The 22,553-nt window shown below is 40.1% G+C and overlaps 1 protein-coding gene across 5 annotated transcripts in view; it reads right to left on the reverse strand.

The window, feature by feature from the left end:
- Window positions 1-22,553, reverse strand: part of DAPK2 (death associated protein kinase 2) — a 45,606-nt gene that overhangs the window by 18,485 nt on the left and 4,568 nt on the right. For all 5 annotated transcript variants that reach the window (XM_074917039.1, XM_074917041.1, XM_074917040.1 and 2 more), the window contains exons 2-3: window positions 19,503-19,600; window positions 1,502-1,723 (exon numbers count right to left, since the gene is read on the reverse strand). In XM_074917039.1, coding sequence (XP_074773140.1) covers window positions 1,502-1,723; window positions 19,503-19,579 — 299 coding nt within the window. In that variant the 5' untranslated portion in view covers window positions 19,580-19,600. The remainder of the gene's footprint in view (window positions 1-1,501; window positions 1,724-19,502; window positions 19,601-22,553) is intronic.

A 22,553-nucleotide genomic window follows, 5' to 3' on the forward strand; every position in this document is an offset into this window, starting at 1 on the left:
ACACAAGTACATAAGCGTCAGCATTGAAATGACTGTGTAAACTTTACCCTCCACACACATTTCAGATTTGTGTCACATAACCAACCCCTGCATGCAATCCCCAAAACATAATGTCTTTGAAACACTGTTAAAATGATATGGCAGCTTTCTAGAATGTGATCAGGCATGTCTGTCCAAGTGGCAGACTTTAAGAATCTCCAGTCAGGCAGTAGAAAGAAGCAGAACACATTCAAAACAAGTTGTGTTATAAGAGATTACGTCATTAGTCTGTGGTCTGCATCTGTCTCACATTTTACCTCAGTTCCATCAAACACACAGGAAGGGCAATAGGGTGCAAAAATAGCTTGATGTCTTTGGGATGTAGTATTTCTAGGCTGATGAAACAAGCAGCCAAACAGAATTCATGCAGGTAATTTATTAGCTATTGTAGAGACTGACAATTTTGATACTGCTTCCTATTCTAATAAACCAGCATTTTTCTACAGAGTAAACACCTATTAGCCAGATTTTCTCACTTCCTTTCAGTCAGTAAGATTAAATACGGGCAAAAGCATCAAAGGTGACTCCCTGAAATGCAAACTCATGTTCCAACTAAGCCAAGTCTTTGTTAAAATGACTCCTGACCACACTTCCAGCTTCCCTTCCATTTATTCTTCCAGGCAGGGGACATGCACAGGTTCTGAAGAACAAGCCTCAGCCCAGACAGAGCATCTGCTGCTAGCTGGTTTTAAATCGCTCTTAAACAGCACCAACCAGTTTGCATTACATCGCAAATATACGGTTTAAGATAGTCATCCTAAACCAGCAGCCTGAGTACCCAATGGGTCACAATGCAGGGGTGAGGCTACAGCAGCCCACAGACCCCCTGCTTGGGAGGTTCACTTACGGGCAGAACCTAAATGGCAAAGGTTTTCCTTATCACATGGTGGAACCAGAGAAGAGTGAGCACATCATCTTCACTCCCATCCTGCTGCTGTTTATCCTTGATAGTCTTAAATCTAGGGATTAAAAAAAAAACTCTTCCCTTGCCCTCCTCCTCTCTTTTCCCCTAGTCTCCTCTAAATGAGGAGAATATGGTAGTAGTGAGAATGGCTGCAAATTTTGCCAAGGACTTGGTGGTTTCACATGTATTGACAGAGATGAAAGCAGAAAGAAAAATGAAATGAGCATTCAGTGGCCATTTGTGCTTCTCCCAAGGTTCACATCAGGGCAGCACCAGGCAGACATGAGGTAATCCCTCTGTTAAGAAACTGTTTTCAAGTTGACAACACTCCCTGGCTCAGCAACAATGGCCTCAGCTGATGTTACGGTGCACCTGTATCCCCAGGGCACACGCATGAACTGGGGGACCTGTTTACCAGCAGCCTCATTCAGTTCTCCTGCCAAGATCTGCGAGGCATGAGAACACAACAGTGCCTCTATGTCCTGGCAGCCTCTGCAGCCCTTTCCGGTTCCTATTTCCCTCATCCTACCCCAGAGGATAGGAAGTCCCCTTACTCACAGTTCAAGGATGAGGACTACATCTGTCTTGTTCTCATAGATGTCATGCAACTTGATGATGTTGGCATGCAGAATCTGCTGCAGAATAGTAACCTCCCGTTCAATTTCCTCACGTCTCACTCCACGACGGCTGGCTCGACTCTGTCTTTTTTTAATGAACTTAGCAGCATACTCCACACCAGTGCTTTTTTCTCGACATTTCTTCACTATAGCAAACTGGCCACTGCAAGGACAAGAAGATAACAAAAATTCTCTTAAGCTTTCATATAATCACAGCTTCCCAAATAAGTCACTAATATACAAAGCTTGATCCTGCAACCCCTGAGCAACACTGCTTGTTCTTGGTACAGTAGCAAAGACTATCAGAATTCTGCAGTTAAAGTCACTGGTGCATAACAAGGTAGCCTCCAGCTGTGTCTGAAATTTAGCAAAACCAAGCAGTGTCTGACAAGAAGGGAGGACAAATGTTAAAATCTCTAAAAACCAGTTTGTGTTTAAATGAATCAGATCTGTCTCAAAAGGTTCAAATTGCCACTCCTTCACCGGATAATGCTTAAGGCATTCAAGTCTGCAACACACCACTGGATGTTCTGAAAGGACACATATGCATTAAAGTATTTCCCTTAAGAGTAATCTCTCAGGAAAGAACTCAAAGGATTGATAACCTCTTGGAAATGTAGAACTGGCCTCCAGTAACCACTTTTCAAATAAGAGTGGTTTATTCATATTTCTGCACTTCACTTGACAATGTAGCTGTAAATGTAACTAGAGAAAGGCCTCTAGTTACCTTTGTTTAGACACAAACATTCTCCAATTCTCAAGTTCTCCTTAGATCTTAAAAAAATGAAATTCAAAAACTGTCAAGTTATAAAAAAAAAAAAAAAAAAGAAGAAAACCCAGGTTAAAGCACAAAAATCACTGATGTTAATTCTTTCAAACAAAACTGATGTAGACTCACTGCTCTCCTAGCTCAAGCACCTCCAGCTCAAGTAACAATGAGGAGTAAGAACATTCAGTCTTGACATAAACTTAAGCCAGTCCAAACATAAACGAGGTCAGTCCATTCCATTCAGGATGAGTTTCATTCACTTACTGCTCTCTCTCATTGCTCAATAGGAAGCTCAGTATTTTCACTGATTCAGTGATTTCAGTAACTTTCATACAAAGTATTAAAATAACCTAAACTAATTTTTAAACACATATGTTCTGGTGAACCTTCTTGTACCTAATGGTACTTCAGATTTTTTTATTACTTTACCCTTCCATAACTAGCTATTAGTGCAGACCTGGACATAATGATGTGCAAAGTGCATCATGAAACGGGACACTGACTTTGAGCTGGTAGAAGACAACGAATTAGTGGGAAGTGTTGTAGTGTCAAGAACAACTGTAAGGAAAATTACTCTAGTAGCAGCAGTCTGAGATTGTGTTTGTAAGTCTGATGGCAGGCTGCTGCTGACAAGTCTTGGAGCAGTATCTCTGCAATAAAATCTAGATGAGCATGAATGGAAAGAAAAGTTAACTACTTTTGTCTGGACACTGTAGGATCTCATAGCCCACCAATGTACATCTGCAATTTCAAGTAGCAAGAACAGTTTATTACCACCCTAAACCTCCTCTGCCAGAAACTGTAAGCTGAGGGTTAGTTCTTGTTCTTTATTTTTCCACTGCTAGATTACAGGAGGGATTTATCAAACTCCCTTTTGGCAGAGAGAAAGAAAAAGGCTGTGGAATCCATCTTGTAAACATGCCAGGTATGTACTGTTACAAACACTACCATGGTGGTGAAGCCCACCAGATAGCTGGAGAATTGAGCCTATGGATAAGGTCATGCACTTCAGTCTGCTTTGTTTAACTGTACAATGCATCTTGTGATAACAGTGAGATGAAAAACTGACAAGCTGTAAAGACAGAAGACAGAATAGGACTTCAGTTAAACAAAGTTTAGCTAAAACTATTGCTTCATGGAAGCTGCCTTTTGGCAACTTGATATCAAAGTGGAGGGGTGGTAAGCAAGAAGAGGCTGTTGGCCAGTATCTGCAGAATCTTGTGATTAGAGGCAAGGAACCCCAGCTCAAATCCATGCTCCGCTGTTTTCACAGTAAATTGAGTGAAAAACATGTAAACTTTAAGTCTACCATGTGTTACTCCTTGTCCTGCCAAGCATTCCTTAGACAGAAAAGGCTCAGGTTCTATAAATGAATGGAATCATACTTTTGCAAAAAACATCAAAAAATATTTCACTGCATTTCCACCAAGGAGCAGAAATAATTTTTAAAGTCCTAGGAAGTTATGTGGCCAGGAAGCCACAGTGAACTAATAAATAAGACAGGGAAGCCTCTGAGAACAGTTCTGTCAAATAATTACCCTTGACTGGCATGTGTAAAGCCTAACAGCTGTGCAACATCCTACCCCAAAACAACTGTCTTACCCAAGCCTTTGTCTTGGCACATTCACAAGGCTCTGCTGATGTCCAGCTACTTTACAGACAGACAAAACAAGACAGTGAGCTCCTTTTCATACCCAGGAGCAGCCCTGTTTCCCCTGCCACAATGCACTGTATGCCTGAGATCTCACTCTGTAAAAACTGGCACATCCCCAATCCCAGAATACACATTTAGTATCAGATATTTCCTTAGTCAGGGCATTATATCCAGACTTGCAAGGAAAAGGCTCATCTTACAGATAACCTTCACCTTTAGCTACTGTGATTTTATCAGCCAGGATCTCTTTATAAGAATCACAAACACATGCATTAAGTGCAACCCCTATGACAGCCCTGTAGAAGCACTGAGCTGTTATTGTTTTCAATATTATTATATCCTTCACTGGCTTGGTAAATGAGAGATGCAAGTACAGTTGGAATTTAAATTATGCAGCATACATAGCAATTATATTCAGAACCTTATAATTATATAGTGTACTTAGTGCTTCATTAACACAGATGGCTGGTTGTAGTCTGTCTTAAACGTACAAAGGCAAAGAAATTAAAAATTAAGGCTGTCACTTGGCACTTGCTTGCTCTCAAAAGCTAACACCCCATGGCAGAGACAGCCTCTCATTTCAAGGGGTTCAAACAATGCCAGACAGCCTGAAGTACTTCTTTTTGGTTTTCATACATATCCTAAACACCTCTCAGGAGAGAGGAAGGAATGGATGGGACAAGCGTACTTATCCCTTTAGGAATAATCAGTCACAAATGGAATCAAGACTGCAGCCATTTGTCAAATTCATTAATCCATTCTTATTTCTGCCTCCTGATTTTATCACTACATGCAAACCCTAGGGAACTTAAGAGAATTAAATTCCTACTACAAAATCCCCAAATTTGCCTTAAACATTCTGCTAAAAGAGTTATTTCTGTAGTGCTGAGAGCTGTTTGCGTAAAACATCACGGGTTTAATGGTTTTTTGGTTTGTTCATTTTTTTGCAAGATACAGATCTTGTTTGATCCAGACTTTCTAAAGAGACATGGTACTAACACGGCTGTGTTTGCTTCTTTGAATTCTCTCTGGGGACATAAATTTTGCCAGAAAAGTTCAGGGTGAAACTATTATGAGTACTGATGATGGGAATGATCAGAGTCACTTTTCATTTAAAAAGTCCTGTGATACTGAGGATTTTGTACATTTTTGTTTACTTAAAAGCTTATAAAAATAGTAATGACACAGCACAGGAATTCCTGTCATCTCCTTTTACACATTTATAGTCTGAGATAATTGTTCATCACAATACCCATTCCCTCATAATCTGCTATTTCCCCCCTGCATGTACACACAAACGAACACTCTACCCACTCCTGTCCCAGTCTTTATGCCGTTTCCTTTATCCCTTAAAAACAGGCTTTTCAGACAGTCTTTACTGAGATAGTTTGTGCCCGAGTAGAAGTCACAGGGAAAAATAAAAATTCACTATTACTTAGCCTAAGACATTTAAGACAGTTAAGAGTGTAATTTAACCACAATATTGTCCAAAACCGACACCTACCCAGTTCCCTATTTGCTGCAGAGCACATTTGCTTTGCCCATGCCTGTTCCTGAATTCCCAGGGTCTTTATTAGCACATCACAGGATAATGATAACATAGTTTCCAACCACCTTAAAGACTGCCAACATAAAGCAGCAGCTGGTGTATCTCTCCACACAATTAGCGCAATGCTTTGCCAAGCACTGATACACTGAAGCACACCAAGAGAAGAGCTAAAGGCTGAAGGGACAGGCAGGGAGAAAAGTCTTGGAAAAAGTGTTGAAGGGGTAGCATATGGCTCTACTGTTCTACCAGTTAAATAGTTCATGGGGAGGCCCATGCAGCTATAAGAAAAAGAGGATGTCTCACTGGTATTTTACAATCACAGTCAAAAACGCTTTGGATTTCTTGTTAACTACAGAGCCTGCAAAGTCAAGGACCAAGACAACAGACACCATTTCTGCACCTCCTAACACATTTGCACCTAAACAGCATCAGCTTCCCAAAACTTTCAATCTAGGCTAGGAAAAAAGTAGAAGATAGGAAAGTATGTCTCTCTGACACCTGAGCTGACCGCACCGAGAAATTAAGCCATTTACTTTATCTCACATGTGGAGTCTGTGGCTGATCTTAGACTTGAAACTAAAATTTCACAGCTCTGATGTCCAAATTTCAGCCAAATGACTTCACCAAAATTCATGGTTTGTTAGTAAATCACTGAAATGAGGATGACTTGGATCATAAACAGCAGTATTTATAACATACACAAGATAACTCAGAGGCGAACACTTCCTCATTTTTTATTTTTTTTTTAAAGAAAAGACATTTGTTACCTTTCAGAAATATTTTGGACAGCTGTACAAAAGCCCTGTCACAGATTCAACACAGGCTGTTCTCAACTGTGGTAACAGCTCAAGAGTATTAACAATAGCAGCTGCAACCTGTCAGTTATAATTAGGTACCACATCAAATCTGTCCATCATTAATAATGGAATTTATCCTAGCAATAAAGACAACCTATTATTTGCATTGTCACTATCATCTAAGAGATCTATCACTGAATAAGAACATGGAAACAGTATTACTGGGTGGTTTTGGAGTTCATTTTCAGAAGCATGCTTTAGAGGAGCACAAGTTCATCTTACTTATTTGTGGCGCAGTTTAGGAGAGGATGTGGGAAGGATGTGGGGATGAGAGAAACTAGACAATCCAGAATAACAGGGTAACTTCTTGCTCTTTTTTCGGCTTATTTTTAATACTGGTTCTGAAGGGTAATGCTCTGGGGCAGAATTTGACTTGAGAGAGTGACAGAAGTGCAGCCTGCCTGTTTTGAATGCCTCAGTGCGTAACAGTGGTATTGCTACAGAGCATTAGAATAAAGAGAAGCCTTAAACAACTGTTTGTATAGGTAAGGTTTTATACAAATCTTCCTCTGATATTCCAGAAACACCACATAGCTGAGTAACTGTCATGAAATGCTGAAAATACGTAAACAAAATACAGGTACAGGTCACCTGACTCCAGTCAGGCTCTCTGAGGCCAGAGTAGGGAGAAGTTAGGAAGCTGATTCTGTCTGTCATTTGAGAAGACCAAACCATTTCTTTCCCAAAGACCAAACCTAGGTTCCCTTTCTGCGTGTTCAATCTATTTCTCTATGTTCTGTCCATATTCATCTTGATTTCATTCATTACAAAATTCTAAAAAGGATTATTATTGTTTGGTAGTTGTTAAAACTTGAAATTCCCATAAAATAGATATTATGTTAGAATACGTTGACAGATAAAATTTACACTGAAATACAGTTTCAAAGAGGTCTTTGAAAACTAAATGAACCTGGAAAAGTCAGCGCTCTGGCACTCTGCCAGTTAAGAGGTGACAATTCCCTAGATGAGGCAGGACAATTTGCTTTGGAACAGATTTGCAAGGGATTTTAGGCAACAACCTCCCACCGTTGTCAGTGGTAATTAGGTTCCTACATACTTGATGGCAAATAACACTGCAGTCTTTCTGTACTTAATTTCCCAAAGTCTGGAAAATGCAGTCTGGAAAAATGAAATAAAATTACAAGGGGTAAGCATACAGCTGGGCCCTACAAATTAATTTCCTGTCTCTAAACATCATCACAATTGCAATTATAGTAATTCATATTTGTATTCACTAAGTGTTCCTGCACAAGAATACATGAACAGAGAAAAAACCAAAATAAAACCTAACAATACCTCAACCAGTCTTTAAACTGCCTAGATTCACATGCAGACTACCGCAAAGCAGGATAGCTTAACCCTTCTTTTCACAGAGCACCTGCAAAGGCAGTTGGGGATCTGAGCATTTAGTTGGTACTCCTTTTGTTTCCAGTTTGGGAGGTGTTTGCTTGAGGCTGGAGTGTGCAGTAAGAAGCCGCTGGGCTAAGCCCTGCCAGCAGTATATAGCCAGGCTCTCGGGAGGGTGCGATCACAGCCTACTGCACAGAGCAAAACACAGCAACACCTTTTCCACAGTTTTTTTTACTTGAATGGTGCCATAACTATCCATTATTCTTTTTTCATGTTGGTTTTGACCTACAGCAGGTGTAGGGAGGTAACCCCCCCCCCCCCAAAAAAAAAAAAAAAAGTTTCCTCTTTCCATTTGAGAAGAGCAGAAAACAGCAATCTGAAGTACACCAAGCTACGGCAGCACGAATGTGGCAATGCTGACATCGACACACTTGGTATTGCTGCACCAGATGGAAAAGTTCATTAAACTAGAGTGGACACAAACAAATGGTTTTAAGAGAAATGGAGATGACCTTCCATTTCCCTTGATCTGCTCCTCCCTCTCTGTTTTCTTGTTGCTTATTATGTTTTAACAAAGTTACACAGAGCTCTTCCTAGCCTACTTCAGTTCTTGCTCAGATGTGCCCTTCTCTCAAGATTGAAGCTGAGTTAAAGAAACTATGGTTGGTATGCCAGCCAGCTGGTTTTAACCATGTAATTACATTCTGGACAATGTAAGGGAAGTTTCCTTGAAGGAAACTTTGCACACCAGAAGTCTCAAAGCCATACAGTGCAGGAGGACAACAAAATTCAAGCCTGACTGCAATTCAGAATTATATTAGACACTGGGAAGATTAATGACACACTGGAGAACTTTCACATTTTTGAGTGCTCCTGTTTAAACTACTTCCTCATCACACACTGAGGAAAACAGAAACACCTAGGTGCTAAGCTCAGCTCACTCAGAAAGTGGGGCTGCCTCAGGCACGTCACTTCATCCATCTACCTTACAGCAATACCTTGAAAACAGCAGTCGTATCCATGGGAGAGAACTAGATGGTTCTGACTTGTGTTTCCATCAAATTACGAACACACAATTCTGATTTAAGATGATCTTCTACAGAAGAGTAGGGTAAACATTTCAGTCTCACAGCATCCTTTCCCACTACCCAAAACATGCCCTATGTATCTAAAAAGCAAGATTTGGGGCACAATAACGTACACAAGGCACCATATACAACAGCCTACTACAGGAAGGAGCTTACAAGAAAAATTTAAAAATGAGCTTTCACAATATAAGCAGGTGTTCGCAGTGTGAATAAAACCAGGAATTTTATATTTGTCCTTTTTTCCTCACATTTAAGATATTCAGCTGTGGGAATGCAAATCTTAAAGGGTTTATTTGCTATTACAAACCCTACCACAAAGACAAACGGCATAATTCACATACGTGCTTGCCTGTGCTTAGGAATCCAAAACAGAGCTTAGAGATCTAATTTTAGGTTTACTAGACTTTGCAAAGTTTGCCAGTCGTTGGCTCTTTTTCTCTAATTGGATGATAAATTATGTTTGGTCCCTTGACACCAAAAAAAAGTCATCCTATCAAGTGTCATAAATTCTCCAAGCTCTAAGTCAACATGATATCTTTAACCCTGAAAGCAATTTTATTTATGTTTACTGACAGCAATGGGTTCCTTTACAGTCTCTGTCATAAGCCAAGTCAGCTTCACCCTCTGTTAGTGTCACACTGCCCTTTCGCCAGTGAATGAGCTTACAGGATTTTTCTGTGATTTTTGCATAACCTACAGTTAGAGGCAAGTAAAAATACTAAAAGTACATTATGAAATCATCAGATGTACTTTCTTAGGTTAATATACCTAAACATAACCACAGATAATAATGTCTACCTAACCTGAATGCAAGACTTCTCTAGGTTCAAGAAGATGGCTTACTTAGTTTTAGCAAAGGGCCATTTCTTCTCAGTTACAATTGGTTGTATGTCAAGTTTTATTCATCATGCCTTTGTGCCACTAATAAATTCAGATTGGTTGTAACTGGCGATCTCAAGCTTAGAAAGTCTGCATCTTATTACTTTTCCATCTTTTTCACTCCTATTTCTTTTTCTTGGAAAAACTACTCTAATAATTTATCCTTTCATGGTTGCATTTTTTTTAACTTTCAAAGCAAAGCCCTTGAGAATTCTTGCTGAATGCCTTTTTAAAAAAACCTCAAGCCTGAAAAAGCTGTTTTCCTCTCATATTTAAGAGATTGAGAGCAAATGCTCTACTGCACATAATTTTATCAAGCTAAATACAATCCTTTCTCTTTCCTTACACTTCAGAAATGACTTCTGCTCGTTATAATTGCACTGGCATGCTCTTCCCAGCAGAGAAGGGGAGTCTGTCAGTAACTTCTGCTACAATCCATTTGTATGCTCTCAGCTCATTTATGAAACACAGCTCAACCACAGGCCATGGAAGGTTCACAAAATACATGCATAAAGCGCTTTCCTGGAAGTCTTTTGTAGGAAGTCTGTGGTCACAGCAATAAAGAACTGGAAGCCTTCTGTAAATGAACTATAGCAATAATTTGTAGTATGTTTTATTTTTTATAAACTTTTTTTTTTTTTTTGTAGACTAAACCAGAATTTGGTACAGCAGAAATTTAATCTAAGCAGTGAATAAATAGTACATCCAACAGCACCGTATTTACAAAGAAACTAGAGTACTATAGCTGGAACAACAAACCAGAAATCCTAGCATGGCAGGGTCACTGAAGGGGAAGTATCTTCCTGTTTCCATAAAAAGGTCATGGAATGAAACTAAAAAACCCCCAAACCTTAATCTGTTAAATAGTCTGCTGACACCCTTGATAAATTCATAAAGAGCTTTAAAAATAAAATTGTCACAGATGTCACCATCCTGTTCAAGGTGTAAATAAAAAGTGAGGTTTGGTTTGATTTTGGTTTTGGTCTTTTTTTCCAAACAAGATGCAAAGTGGCTACCTCTCCTAAAGCAACCAGAGAACCTAAACTGTGGCAGATGCCAGATTATGACAGAATGATCTAAAACTTTTTTTTTAATAGAGCACTTAACAGGAGCTTTGCTTTGCTAGTAAAAAGTAGATAAATTCTTCATGTGCGTGAAAGATACAGAAGTAAATCCAATTCACAATACACTATGTCTCTCTTTTGAACCTTGCACGCAAGATTACCACAGAAAAATCGCTAATTTACCACAGCCCAGTGATAGAGATTGGAAGCAAATTTTTAATATGAGAAACAACTATCTTGACTTAATTTCATGTTCACTAAGTGCCCTGGCAGTCTCAGGGTGACTTCAAATCAATTAATGTTGAGAGAAGTACCACGATACCACTACTCTAACAATATGCTAATTTTAAAACCCAACTAGATATACTGTTTTAGGGAAACAAAAAACCCCAAACCAAAACCAGCTGCCACTTTTAAATACACTGGCATTTTCACTGACAACTCATGTTTTACTAACTGACTGTATAGTACTCTAGAATACAGTGACTTTACAGGGTAAATTTCAATATTCATAACAGGGAAGTTGCTGAGCACCTTTGGACATATGCCATCTCTGATAACATCACTGGCACCTTTCATCCACCTCTCTTTACAGCCCATGCAAAGGTAACTAACGCATTCTGGCCCAAAGATCTCCACGTTCCCTGCCAGAGGAGAATCAGAACAGTACAGGACTATGGACTCAAACAGAAGGCTCTAGTTAACTGGAATGAGTAGAGAGCAAATAAACCATTTGAAATTCAAAGCAAGATTTAATAATTCTAATGTTTCTGAACAATGCTATGAATTATTACAGGCTATCAATAAAGTTACATGTTATTTGCATTACAGCCAATTAATGATTTAAACACTATTTTGGGTCATTAGCCCTGAGTCATGAGAAAACGTGCCACCTACTGAATCACCACCAGCATCTCCTGAAGTTGTTAAATGTTTTTGGAAACTTCCCAATCACACAGCAACAAGCAACATGGCCCTTATCAGCTCCTGAGGCTGGAGGAGCAGAGTCTGCAGTGATATAGCACAAGCCCAGCAATTCTGGCAAGTTCCTGATAGCCTGGCAAGCATTCTATGTAATCTGAAGCTCAAGAATAAAATGCACACGATAAAAAATTTTCCTCACTTATCACACTTGGCTTTTAGATTGAATATCAACTCTCAGAGTGGTAATGAACAGAGTCCAGAGACCTAGGGAAGGTCAAAGCTGACTCACGCTCAGCAGGAATAGCTGATTTGATAAGCTGTTCCTTCTGCTATGTGGAGCAACACCAGTGCATACGTAATACAAATGCTGAAGGTTAGCACACTGTACCTTTGTGTTTAAAGGTCCAAATCCAGCTAGACGTGGAATGAATGTAATATACCTGGGAGCAGATAAATTCTAAGAGGGTAGCAGTATTATGGTTAAATGATTTTTCTCCTTCCCCATGTATGAAACAGATGGAAATTACACTGACGTTTTAATCAAGATTTTAGGAAATTATGTGTAAGGACAAAACCACAAACGGTTGCTGAAACTCCCCTTTCACTGCTCTTTGTGGATTCTTCTGGTCTGCCAAAACAAGAGGTGGAAATTATCCCATCAGCTTATTTAATCTTTACTATATTGAAGAAAACTATCTCCTCCCGCAACAAGACAGCACTGAAGCGACATTATTTGTTCCCTCCACTCTTCCTACATAGGAAACAGACAGATCAATGGAAATTCTCTCTTTGTGAGGTTTATAGAACCACAAAACTCAGATACGAGGTTAATTACCCTCTCACAGAACCAGCAGATTCTGTAGCAAGTAAAGACTGCAAGTCCTGACTTCAGGATACACAATCACCCACTTACATGGTGCAACTGCATCTGCATTATGGGCTGCCCAAAACAGGTCAGTGACTCCAACCCAAACATGCTGGCAATAGATAGAACAAGTCTAGCTGCTGGAATATTTTATGAGTCTCCTCACCAAAGCATCACTGCACATCATGCTCAGCTATTACAACAGATTTGCACTCCAGTTCAAAACTGCTGATGCAGAGTTTTTAACAATGATTAATAGATGTCACCTTGCTTGATAGAAAGACAAGCATCTGCAAGCCCTACTCTGCATAAGATGCTAGTAATTTGTCCAGTGCTTTATCATTGTTCGTCCAGTGGTGAGCTGTATTATGTTTATTTTAGTTGTATTTTTGCTCCTAAGTAACATTTTTCATCTCAAAAGCATGGAATGAATACCATACAGTCTATTTTCTCAGCTGTTCAAATTTCCATCTGCTTTCTACTGCAATTCAAAGTGGGAAAAAAGAGTTTCATTTTTATAGAAATGGCAAAGCAAACACTGGGATTAGGCTTAATATTCAGTAATATTAAAGACATGACTACATGTGAGCTTTCTGAGCACTACCCACTGGGGTCACTCAGCTTTAATTATACATTCAAAGCCTGATACAGACTGAGGAGATACACTGAGATCACTTCCATCATCAAGATGGATGCTGGTAATAAGGAATTCACTTGAAAAAAATGCATAACTTTCTTACTAAGTAAGGCTAAAACCAGTTCTAAATAACCAAGGCCAGTTCTTCTCAGTTACTGGAGGTACAGCAGCTTTGTTGTTAGAAAAAAAATTAAACCACAAAACCTCCCACTTTCTGTAACAAATCAAAGATTTTTGGAAGCAGTTGAAAGTACACTGAAAACTAGCAGGGAAATCTGTTTTTAAAGGAAAAAAGCTAAGATCACTCACTCTGATAGAAGGAATAAAAAAAAAATCCAAAAATAGTGACTTTATCAGACAGCAAATTACAATCATAGTGATGATAAGTACTGGATGCCAAAACTGTTTCAACAAAAGATTCAATACACATCAAACATGTGACATAGAAGATTTTTGTTACAAAAAATACTAATAGAGGTGCTAGTTAGAGCTCAGTAATTTAACTTGGGTTTTGCATCAAAAGCAAAGACTTGCTTTGTGTGTTTTGTAGGAAAAAATAATCCAAGGCTGTTCTTCCAAATTTAAAGAAGTAATTGAAATTATAAATTAATCTAAGAACAGTTAAGGTTCATGTCTGAGAAAGCCCAACACTGAACAATTTCTATAGATAGAAAAAACATTCCTGGTATGAAGACACTGTGCGATGTGTGTTAAGGGTAAATTTCCTAGCCCCAGTCGCACTCCTCTGTTTACCAGGGAGTAGCTGGATGACATGGCTTTTTATCATAGATTTCCAAGTTCCTCCCCTACAAAGATTATCTCAGTTATCTTTGCTTTTTGTTTTCATTTCGTAAATAAATACTTAATAGTTACACTGTCAGAACAGTGATTACGTGCCAGGCCCCAAGGTCCCATTACCACTGGTAAAATGTTGTGTTTGCTGTTCTTCTAAGCTTCACCCAGAAAAAAAAGTTTCACCTGTCTCAGTGAGCAGAGCTGATCCTCCACACACAAGGTAGTGAGGAGGCAGGAACTTGTAGCTGGAGAAAGGGGACTAAGGAGGCATGAAAGGCCATTGATGAAAGATCTAGCTTGGCTTTAATCATGAAACCACAACTTAAAAAACCCCAAACAACCAAACAAGAAACATGAGGAAACAACTAGGTAGTGAAATTTAAACATATACAGCAGAAAATTCCTCAAAGTGAAATACAGACCATCCTAACATGCAGCAAGATGTCACAGCCTTGATGTAAAATTCATTTCCACCCTCTAAGCCAGATCCATTCATATTTAGCTCACTTTTGGCATTAACCAAGCATTAACTTGGGATTCTAGGAACTATTTAGGCGTAGGACCCCACTGAAAACAGCCATCTCACTGCTTTAGTTTCCACAACTTAAGCAAGCCCTGCTTGTTTTTCTTGTCAGAAGAAAAGCTCTTACCATTTTAAAGACATGCCCAGCTGCCTTCCTCAGAGGCCTCCAGGCTGCATCAGCAACAAACTGTCATGTCTTTCTCAACAGAGAGGATTTCAAACTAGCAAGTGAACAAAATGCTTTTCCCATTTCTCGTGCATACTGAAAGACTTAGTTTTGATTTAGCTATGATCAGTTCATCAGACTATGCATCTTGTATCCATACAAGATCTCCTACCTCAACAGAAAACACAGCAAATCCAGACAGAAGCTGGAGAAAGTTGAGGCTCGAGATGAGCACAGCTCCCAGTCACTGACAGGTGAGAAACTGGAATAGCAGGTGTTAAGGCTGGCACAGTGTGGAGGAAGGCAGAGCCCCTTCCCTACAGTGAAAGGACAATAATGAGAGAAAGGGGGAGACTTCCTTACCCAGACACATCACTCCAGCGTTTGCTTCTTTTAAGCATGACCTAAGCCCTTGTACGCTGCAGAGAGCTGAGCTGCGGTGAGCAGGACGCTGACTCAGGACACTGCACTGCCCTGCAGGAACACGCTTTCTCAACAGGCGCTATCATGAAACACTTCCAGACAAGCTCCGTGACACTTCCTACCCTCAGCCCAGACTCGACATGTAACAGTGACACTGCTCAGAAGGCACAAATGTCAACAGCTCTCTACAGCATGGCTGGCAACACATTTAAGCAATAGATTAATGACTCTGTGGTACACCTTTTATAAATTACACTGCACATCTCTGAAATTCTGGCACTCCCTGTGCATCTACCACCACTGTCAGTGTTTGCTGGTACAACTGGAAAAGGCTCCTGCAGGTTTGTACAAGAACTCCTTTTCTCCAGCTAGACAGAACTACCCATCCAAATCACAAGAAGTCTTGAAACATTTTGTTAAAAGGCTCTCCAGTGAGCTTTACCACTGCCACTTTCCTACAGAACTATACCGCTAGCTCAGTAGGCCAGTTCCTTCTCTTGGCCTGCTTTGGCCTCAGTTTAAGAGTTTCCACTCTTGGTTGTCTCTTGCTGCCACCTCCCTTGCCACAAGAATCAGTGGCTATTTGACCTGTTGCATATTCCCAAGAAGTCCTTAGCCTTCACTTTCTCACATTTTTCAAGAAGCATTTCCATTGCTTTGGCATGCCATTAGAGTGATCTGCTACAACATTCCTGCAAATGGCTTACATCAGGATCCTCCTCAAAAGAGGCAAACCTGTTAATAGGTTTCTTACCAAGTTTATTAAAAACAATGGTAAAAGGATGCAGTTTGCCATTACTTAAATACAAGCGACATTCAGCAACATAAACTCATATTTGAGAAGATTTTGAAAAAATTATAGGGAAAATCATTTTTTTGAGGTATTCATTTTTGATGAGCAGCTCAGACACAGAAAGAAACTGAATCTGCCAGAAAGCCTGATGCCTTCAAAGCGTGATAGCATTAAATGCCTGGGAGGACTCTATAAAGTACTCCCAAATTACACCATCTACTGCCCTTGGGAGAAGGGTTAAGAGAAGAGAATCTTCTAATACCTCTGCAGGGACTAAAAACTTTATACCGCACTGCTTTCTAGCTCTTCTAGACTTCAGACTAACTAGTGTAACAGAGGACTTTTAAAATAAATATCGCTATAATGTATTCATCTTCAGATAAGTCTTTAAACTCTCCCCATGTCATAAATTTTGAAAAAATAAAAAAAAAAAATCAATATTCTAGTAATAAACTGTATTATACAGCTCAAAAAGGTTCTTTATTTTAGAATGTTGACATTTGCTAAATCCACTGTAGAGGCTCCTCCTCTTTTTAGGCTCCCTTTCAGCTCTTGCTAGAGAACTTCAGTCCCCACAGACTTCACACTTAGAAACCAACTGATACTATCTTGCAGGAAGTAACTTTAAATATACATATATGATAATAAAGTATTGCACACATTCAGCACAGGCCATGCTAAGCTTCCCAAGTATAGCTGCTAGAATGAACATGCCCATCAACAACTTCTTTCCTCTAACGTCACATGCCTGACTTGTTGTTCCCTGTATGTACCCTTTGGAGACGTTGAGCAACAGAAGTATAAACGTAAGATTAATATTTGAAAGCTTGAGGGAATGTTGGAGCTAGGCAGCTAGTTATAACACACAGCTGCAGCTATGGAAAACCTGCTCCCCCTTTCTGTAAAGGGTTTTCTCTCACACCACTGCCTTGGCACAGGAGATAACTGCATTTCCAGCACCCTTTGCATTGCTTGTAGCTCAGCAGTGATTCTGAGCATGATCTGCTTGAGGAGCTCACAAATGCACCATTTGCTGGGTTTTATACAGCTGGATCTGAAGAGCCTTTGCTGCAGCTACCTCAGTGCTGCACAATGACAGGAAGGGTCTAATTGCATCCCCAGACCAGCTGTATCTAAACCTTACAGAGGAGCATTTGAAGTGTATAAAAGGAGCCTCCTTTCCTAAGTGCTGCGCAAAGACTTTCAGATAAACAGGTGCTGGCTGTGTTGGTGAGATCCTGTATTTTAACTTCTGACCGAATCCAAGCTGGAACAAGCATTAGCCCTGTATTACCAACCACTTTTGTTCTCAAGAGGTCACAAACTCAGGAGGGCACGAACAGGACAGACTTCACAGATGTCGTTTGAAAAGCTTTGTTTTGTAAGTGACTTCTGTTGTCAGAATGATAATAAATTAATCCTTTTACCTGCCTGTACTGGCAGCAACTAACAGCTTGTTGCAAACTTAAACTAATAAAAGGCATCTACAGGTTCCAAGGGCATTAGCCGAAAAGATTCTTGCATTTCAGTCACCACAACCTGCTTAGTGTGTTATTTTTCTTCTAAAAAAGCGAGATATCACTTGTCACTGGTCTTAATCAGTAGTTACTGCTCAGAGATATAGAGGCGTGACAACCCAGTGACACCGCACATATAACACACAGTTGAAAGCAGATCTGCAGAGCTCCTCGCAAAATCTGAAAGTGAAAATATGCTGACAAAGACAGTGTTACGTTATATTCATGGGTAAGTGTAAAGTACACAACTTGAACACATTCAAAGTTAAGGGATGTAATTCCAACCTTGCTGTCCTCATCTCATTTGTCACAATTTGCCTATTTCCTTCAGGTCTTTCAGGGAACTTTTTTGCCTACGGACCTCAGCACTAAGCGGACTTGGATTCTACATCTACGAGAAGTATTACATGTAAAATGCTGGGAACTAGAACATGATTTTGTAGTAGAGTTTAATACCCCCTTGTCATGTGAGGATGGCACCTGCTTATGTATACACCTAGTCCTTCTTCTGGCTTATCTAGAAAATTTCTTGCAGAGAACACACCCATTAAAAAAGCCAACAATTTTAGATTCCATGTGTGAGTGTAGTCTCCTCTGGACCCAGCCCATCGCCAACATGTAGCAAGTACCAGCCCCACGGCATAACCCTGGGAGCAGCCACGTTTCTGTGACATGCAGCCGGGAGAGGAGGAGGGCTGCTGTGAGGTCTCTCAGGTAGATTCAGACAGCGAGGGTCAGCCTTTACCAGGTTGTTTCAACTACACTTCTCCATTCAAGAGGCCTAATAACTATCAGCTTGAAGGAAAGAGTAAGGTTCACCATATCAAAAGACACTGGATTTCCAAATCCAATCCAGGAACCAAAGTAAAAATACACTACTCAGTTTCTGGTTTCTCATTTTAGCTGTTTGACTGTTAAAGATATACTATGGCCCCCTAGGCTGAAAAAAGACACACCTTTTACTCCCTCTATACACACACTGAATTTCTTTACTGCTCACCGTTGTCAGATTTTCACTATCAGGCTGATGTTGTCAGGACCAGTCAATACTCAAACGTAAGCAGTTACAGATAATTTAATAGTTGAGGCCTTCCTGAGAGGGAAAGTAATAAAAAAGAAAAAACCCAACACACATCCCCCACCCACCCCCAACCACCTCCCCTTAAAAGAAATCGTCTCAACAACTCTGAAGATGAAATAGCTGGGAGTGAAAAGAATAAGATTTGGCAGAGAAACAGCTTCAACTGAAGTGTTTTAATGTAACTAAATTATTGGCCCTTGAGAAAGGGTAATTGCACATACACAGTCATTTATCAAAACCGACTGCCAGACGTTGGGAAAGAAGCCAACACGTGTATAGCCCTAATTTAGCTATTTGCATATCAAAAAGAAAATCACTGGAGGGTTGGACACTGAATGGAAACTAGCCATCCTCACCCAGAGCACTGTATGCTGCTAAGTGACTGGGGGAGCCCTGTGTCATCCAGCTCACAAACCCAGCAGTGTTCAAGCAGGTGCTAATGGTTAAGCATTACCCATTAACTCCACCTATAATTAATATCTGCAGATAAGCCTTTATAGATTAAAAGCTATATACAGGTATTAACAGGTGCAGCTGAAATTATGACAGGTAAATCTTTTCAAGGAATACATACACAGTGTTTTGCAGGCAGATATGCATGTGTTCTGTCAGTGCTCAGAACCAGCTGAAAACAACAGTGCTGTGCAGCACTGTTCAAAACAAGAGAAATCCAAGCGCTGCGTCTGTGACGGCGGCACCACACGTTCCTGTTTCCTAGCTGGATCAGAGAACGGGCCAGTGAACTCTGTCTAAAGCACAAGCACGGATGACACCTATCTACAAAAGACAATATAAATGTACCTTCTGTTGCCCTAGTTGCAAGAAAAGAAGCAGGAAAAATAGTTAGCACACTTAACCTGAAAAAAAAAAAAATTAAAAATCCTATCCTAAGTTCAGTTTTGTACATTGCAATTGATTTAGGCTATCATGTAGAATCGTTCTAAGATGTGGCAAATATCTGCACATGTCAACTTTTGGAATAGTGTGGTGTCATCAGTACAAACTTACCTTCCTAGCTCTTCCCCAATTTCATAAATGTCCTCCACCTTCTGTTGCTTAAACACAGCCATGCTTGGACCTTTCATTGATGCACAGAGATGATGTAACTAGAATATTAAGAAAGAATGAAATTCATTATTATCTTCCAACAGGCAAAGAATCAGTAAGACATATTTCTGGTATAGTCACTTTAGACCCACTGCAGCTCATTCATGGCCAAAGTTACCACTGATCAATCAAAAGAATTAATTTAGCAGTCTCAGCCAAATACCGAGGGTCCCAATCTGGAAAGAGGTGAGCACCTATAAAGTGAAGAGGGTTCTTTGTCCCTCACTGAAGTACCTGAGAACATACTTAACCAGAAGCGCAAAACACACCTTGAAACATAAATGGGACAGAATTAATTAATAATTTGACAAAGTTATGGACAATAAAGCTTCTACACTACGCTAAATAGAGCTAGCACGAGAATCAGCCTCACAGGCTTCTTCATTAAAGTGTCAGCAGGCAGGCCATGAACAAAGCAAACCACAAGGCAGAGCTTCATTTTTCTCATGTCAAGAAGCTTTTCTGAAGCACGTAGGCAGGACAGCAAATGGAAATCAGAACTACTGTTGAACAAAGGCATTGTGATTCTATCTATAGGGTTTTCGGCACAACATCTTTCATCACACACTAGACATTTCACAAATGAGAGAAGCATGAGCAGCATTTGTTGCATGCATTAATCTGTGTAACCGTGAATTTGTTTCCTGAACACAATCTTTTAAGTTGATAAGCTCTGTGAGGTCTGGAAAGACAAGCCTCACATTGGTGCATTTGAGCACCCGGGAGTGCATTATGCTGTGCTGCTTTTGGAAGAGCAGAGATCACATTATTCCTTGGGATACACCCACACAGCAACGTATCTTAACAGAAGGGATTTTAACACAATAACCAGCTGACCAGTTTACAACATGCTTGGTGTTTCCTGTGTAGATGAACACTAGCATTATCCCCAATGGCCCAAACAACTTCCACTATTTAGATGAGAATGTGTAAAATAGCTGTAAGGCCTCTAGCATCCCGATAAAATCTAACTGCATTGAGCCATACAGTTACTCTCACAGGTGTCTAGGCTTCAGCAGCGTATCTGTACTTCTCAATGTAATGTACGTTGCCATATGAATCCCAGGTGCTGCTTGCTTCAGATGCACTGGGGGCTTTCACATTCTGCACTTCTATACAGCTCCTGCATGTTTTTAAATAGCGGTCTTTGGCATCCAACTGTGGCACACTGCAAAGCGTATTTCACAAGCAAACAAAGCTCTATTTTGATCCTTTAGAAATAAGCTCAATTCAATGTTGCAAGAAGATCCAGCTATTTTAATAGATCAGCAGATGACTTATAAACCAGTACAAAGTACCAAAGAGCAATTTTAGGGTTCCTGCCAAGTTGAAAGACACATATTTTTAAAGATTTTTCTATAACAAAAGCACATATCATAAGCAGCAAATACATTGTAAAAATCTAACAACTTGTCAAAACACACACAGCCTTTGTCATGCACTCACTCCCCCAAAAAAAAGACTGGCTGCTTTGTTTTCCCCCTCCTTTTTCATAAATCATTGGCTTCTAACACATGGGAGGCATGTTGAGTATCAATTCAATTCCTTTCCAAATATGTTCCTCCTATTGTTTCAAAGGAACAGAAATAGTATCTTAGTGCTTCTACATACATTTTTTTGGCTGATTTTAGAAAAACCTATGCATTAGGACAAAAATTATTTGACTGCTTTATTTCAAGCAGAGGGCTGCTGCACCAACGCTTACATTGGTATTACTTGGGAATAACATTCACTCTTTCAAAAAATTAGCAATAAGTAAAAGGGTGCCAACAAAATCAGGTATCCTCTCTTAGGCACTCAGCACCAGTTACACACACAAGCTGAGAAGTGGTACCTGCCTCCATCCCCTAGTAACACAATTTTGCATAATTCCGTGATGGCTCTCACCATATGTTTAACATCTCTGTGCAGTGCATCCTTTTGGTTTGTCATTTCCAAAGCACATGGAGATCCAGGAGGACTTTGTGACCATTTCTCTTCACTCCTTTCCCTTTAACAACACACTTATTAGGTGGGGACATTCTAACAGCCCACACCCAGCCTACAGCCTGCTCTCTGTACTCTTTCCTCCAATACGGAGAAGACACAGGGCACATACATTACTCTGGCAAGCCCCACTCCCTCTCCCCAAGGGACCCACAGTTTCACTCCTATTCATGATGGGAAATATTTCAGCTGTACGTCAAACCTGCCCCCTCTCCTTTTTGAAGGGTGTATATCCGCACAGCTCATGGGATAGGTACGTACCGTGATGTGCCATGACTAACGCACATCTGTGACATGACCCAAACACATCCATTTCTGTCACAGTTCAGAAATTACCATTTCCACTGCATGACAGACACTTGCAGGTACCTCATGGAGGAGAGGGAGGTGCAAGGTATCCTCAGCAATAGCTTTCATGCCCTTAATAGCAGCCTTGCTGGAGGTCTACACTGCAGATGCAATGGCTCTCGTAAAGGTTCTGTGAAGCCTACTGCACTTTCACTAACCAATCTGTTCAAACCCCAGTTTCAAAACTCTGCAATGGAGACAAATTTGCCTCCCACACCTTCCTGTATAACTGTGTTCTAGAGATGATCTCTCTTATCAAGCTACCTAAGACAAATGATCGAAACCACACAGGTTGTGACTCTGAAGACCAGAATAACCATAGCACTATTAAAGTATACTGTAGCAATCAACACTTGCATGGGGGAGCCTCAACTAGGTGCACTATAATGTGGATTGGGTTTTTCCACTTCCACTTTCCATCCCCATACTTTCTGACGTTTTTCTGGCTGATCCTTACTTTGCCTACATTTTCAGAATTTTTCAAGATGAAGCCAGGTGAACTGTTCTGCTACTTGGCTCATTAATTCCCTTCCCAAAGCCACATTCATGCCTGGGACAAAAAATAAATAAAATCAATAAAAAGAAACAACTTAAATTCTGCTTTGTAAGCCAATTATT

This window comes from Athene noctua, chromosome 13 (genome assembly GCF_965140245.1).
Source record: "Athene noctua chromosome 13, bAthNoc1.hap1.1, whole genome shotgun sequence".
Taxonomy (NCBI): Eukaryota; Metazoa; Chordata; class Aves; order Strigiformes; family Strigidae; genus Athene; species Athene noctua.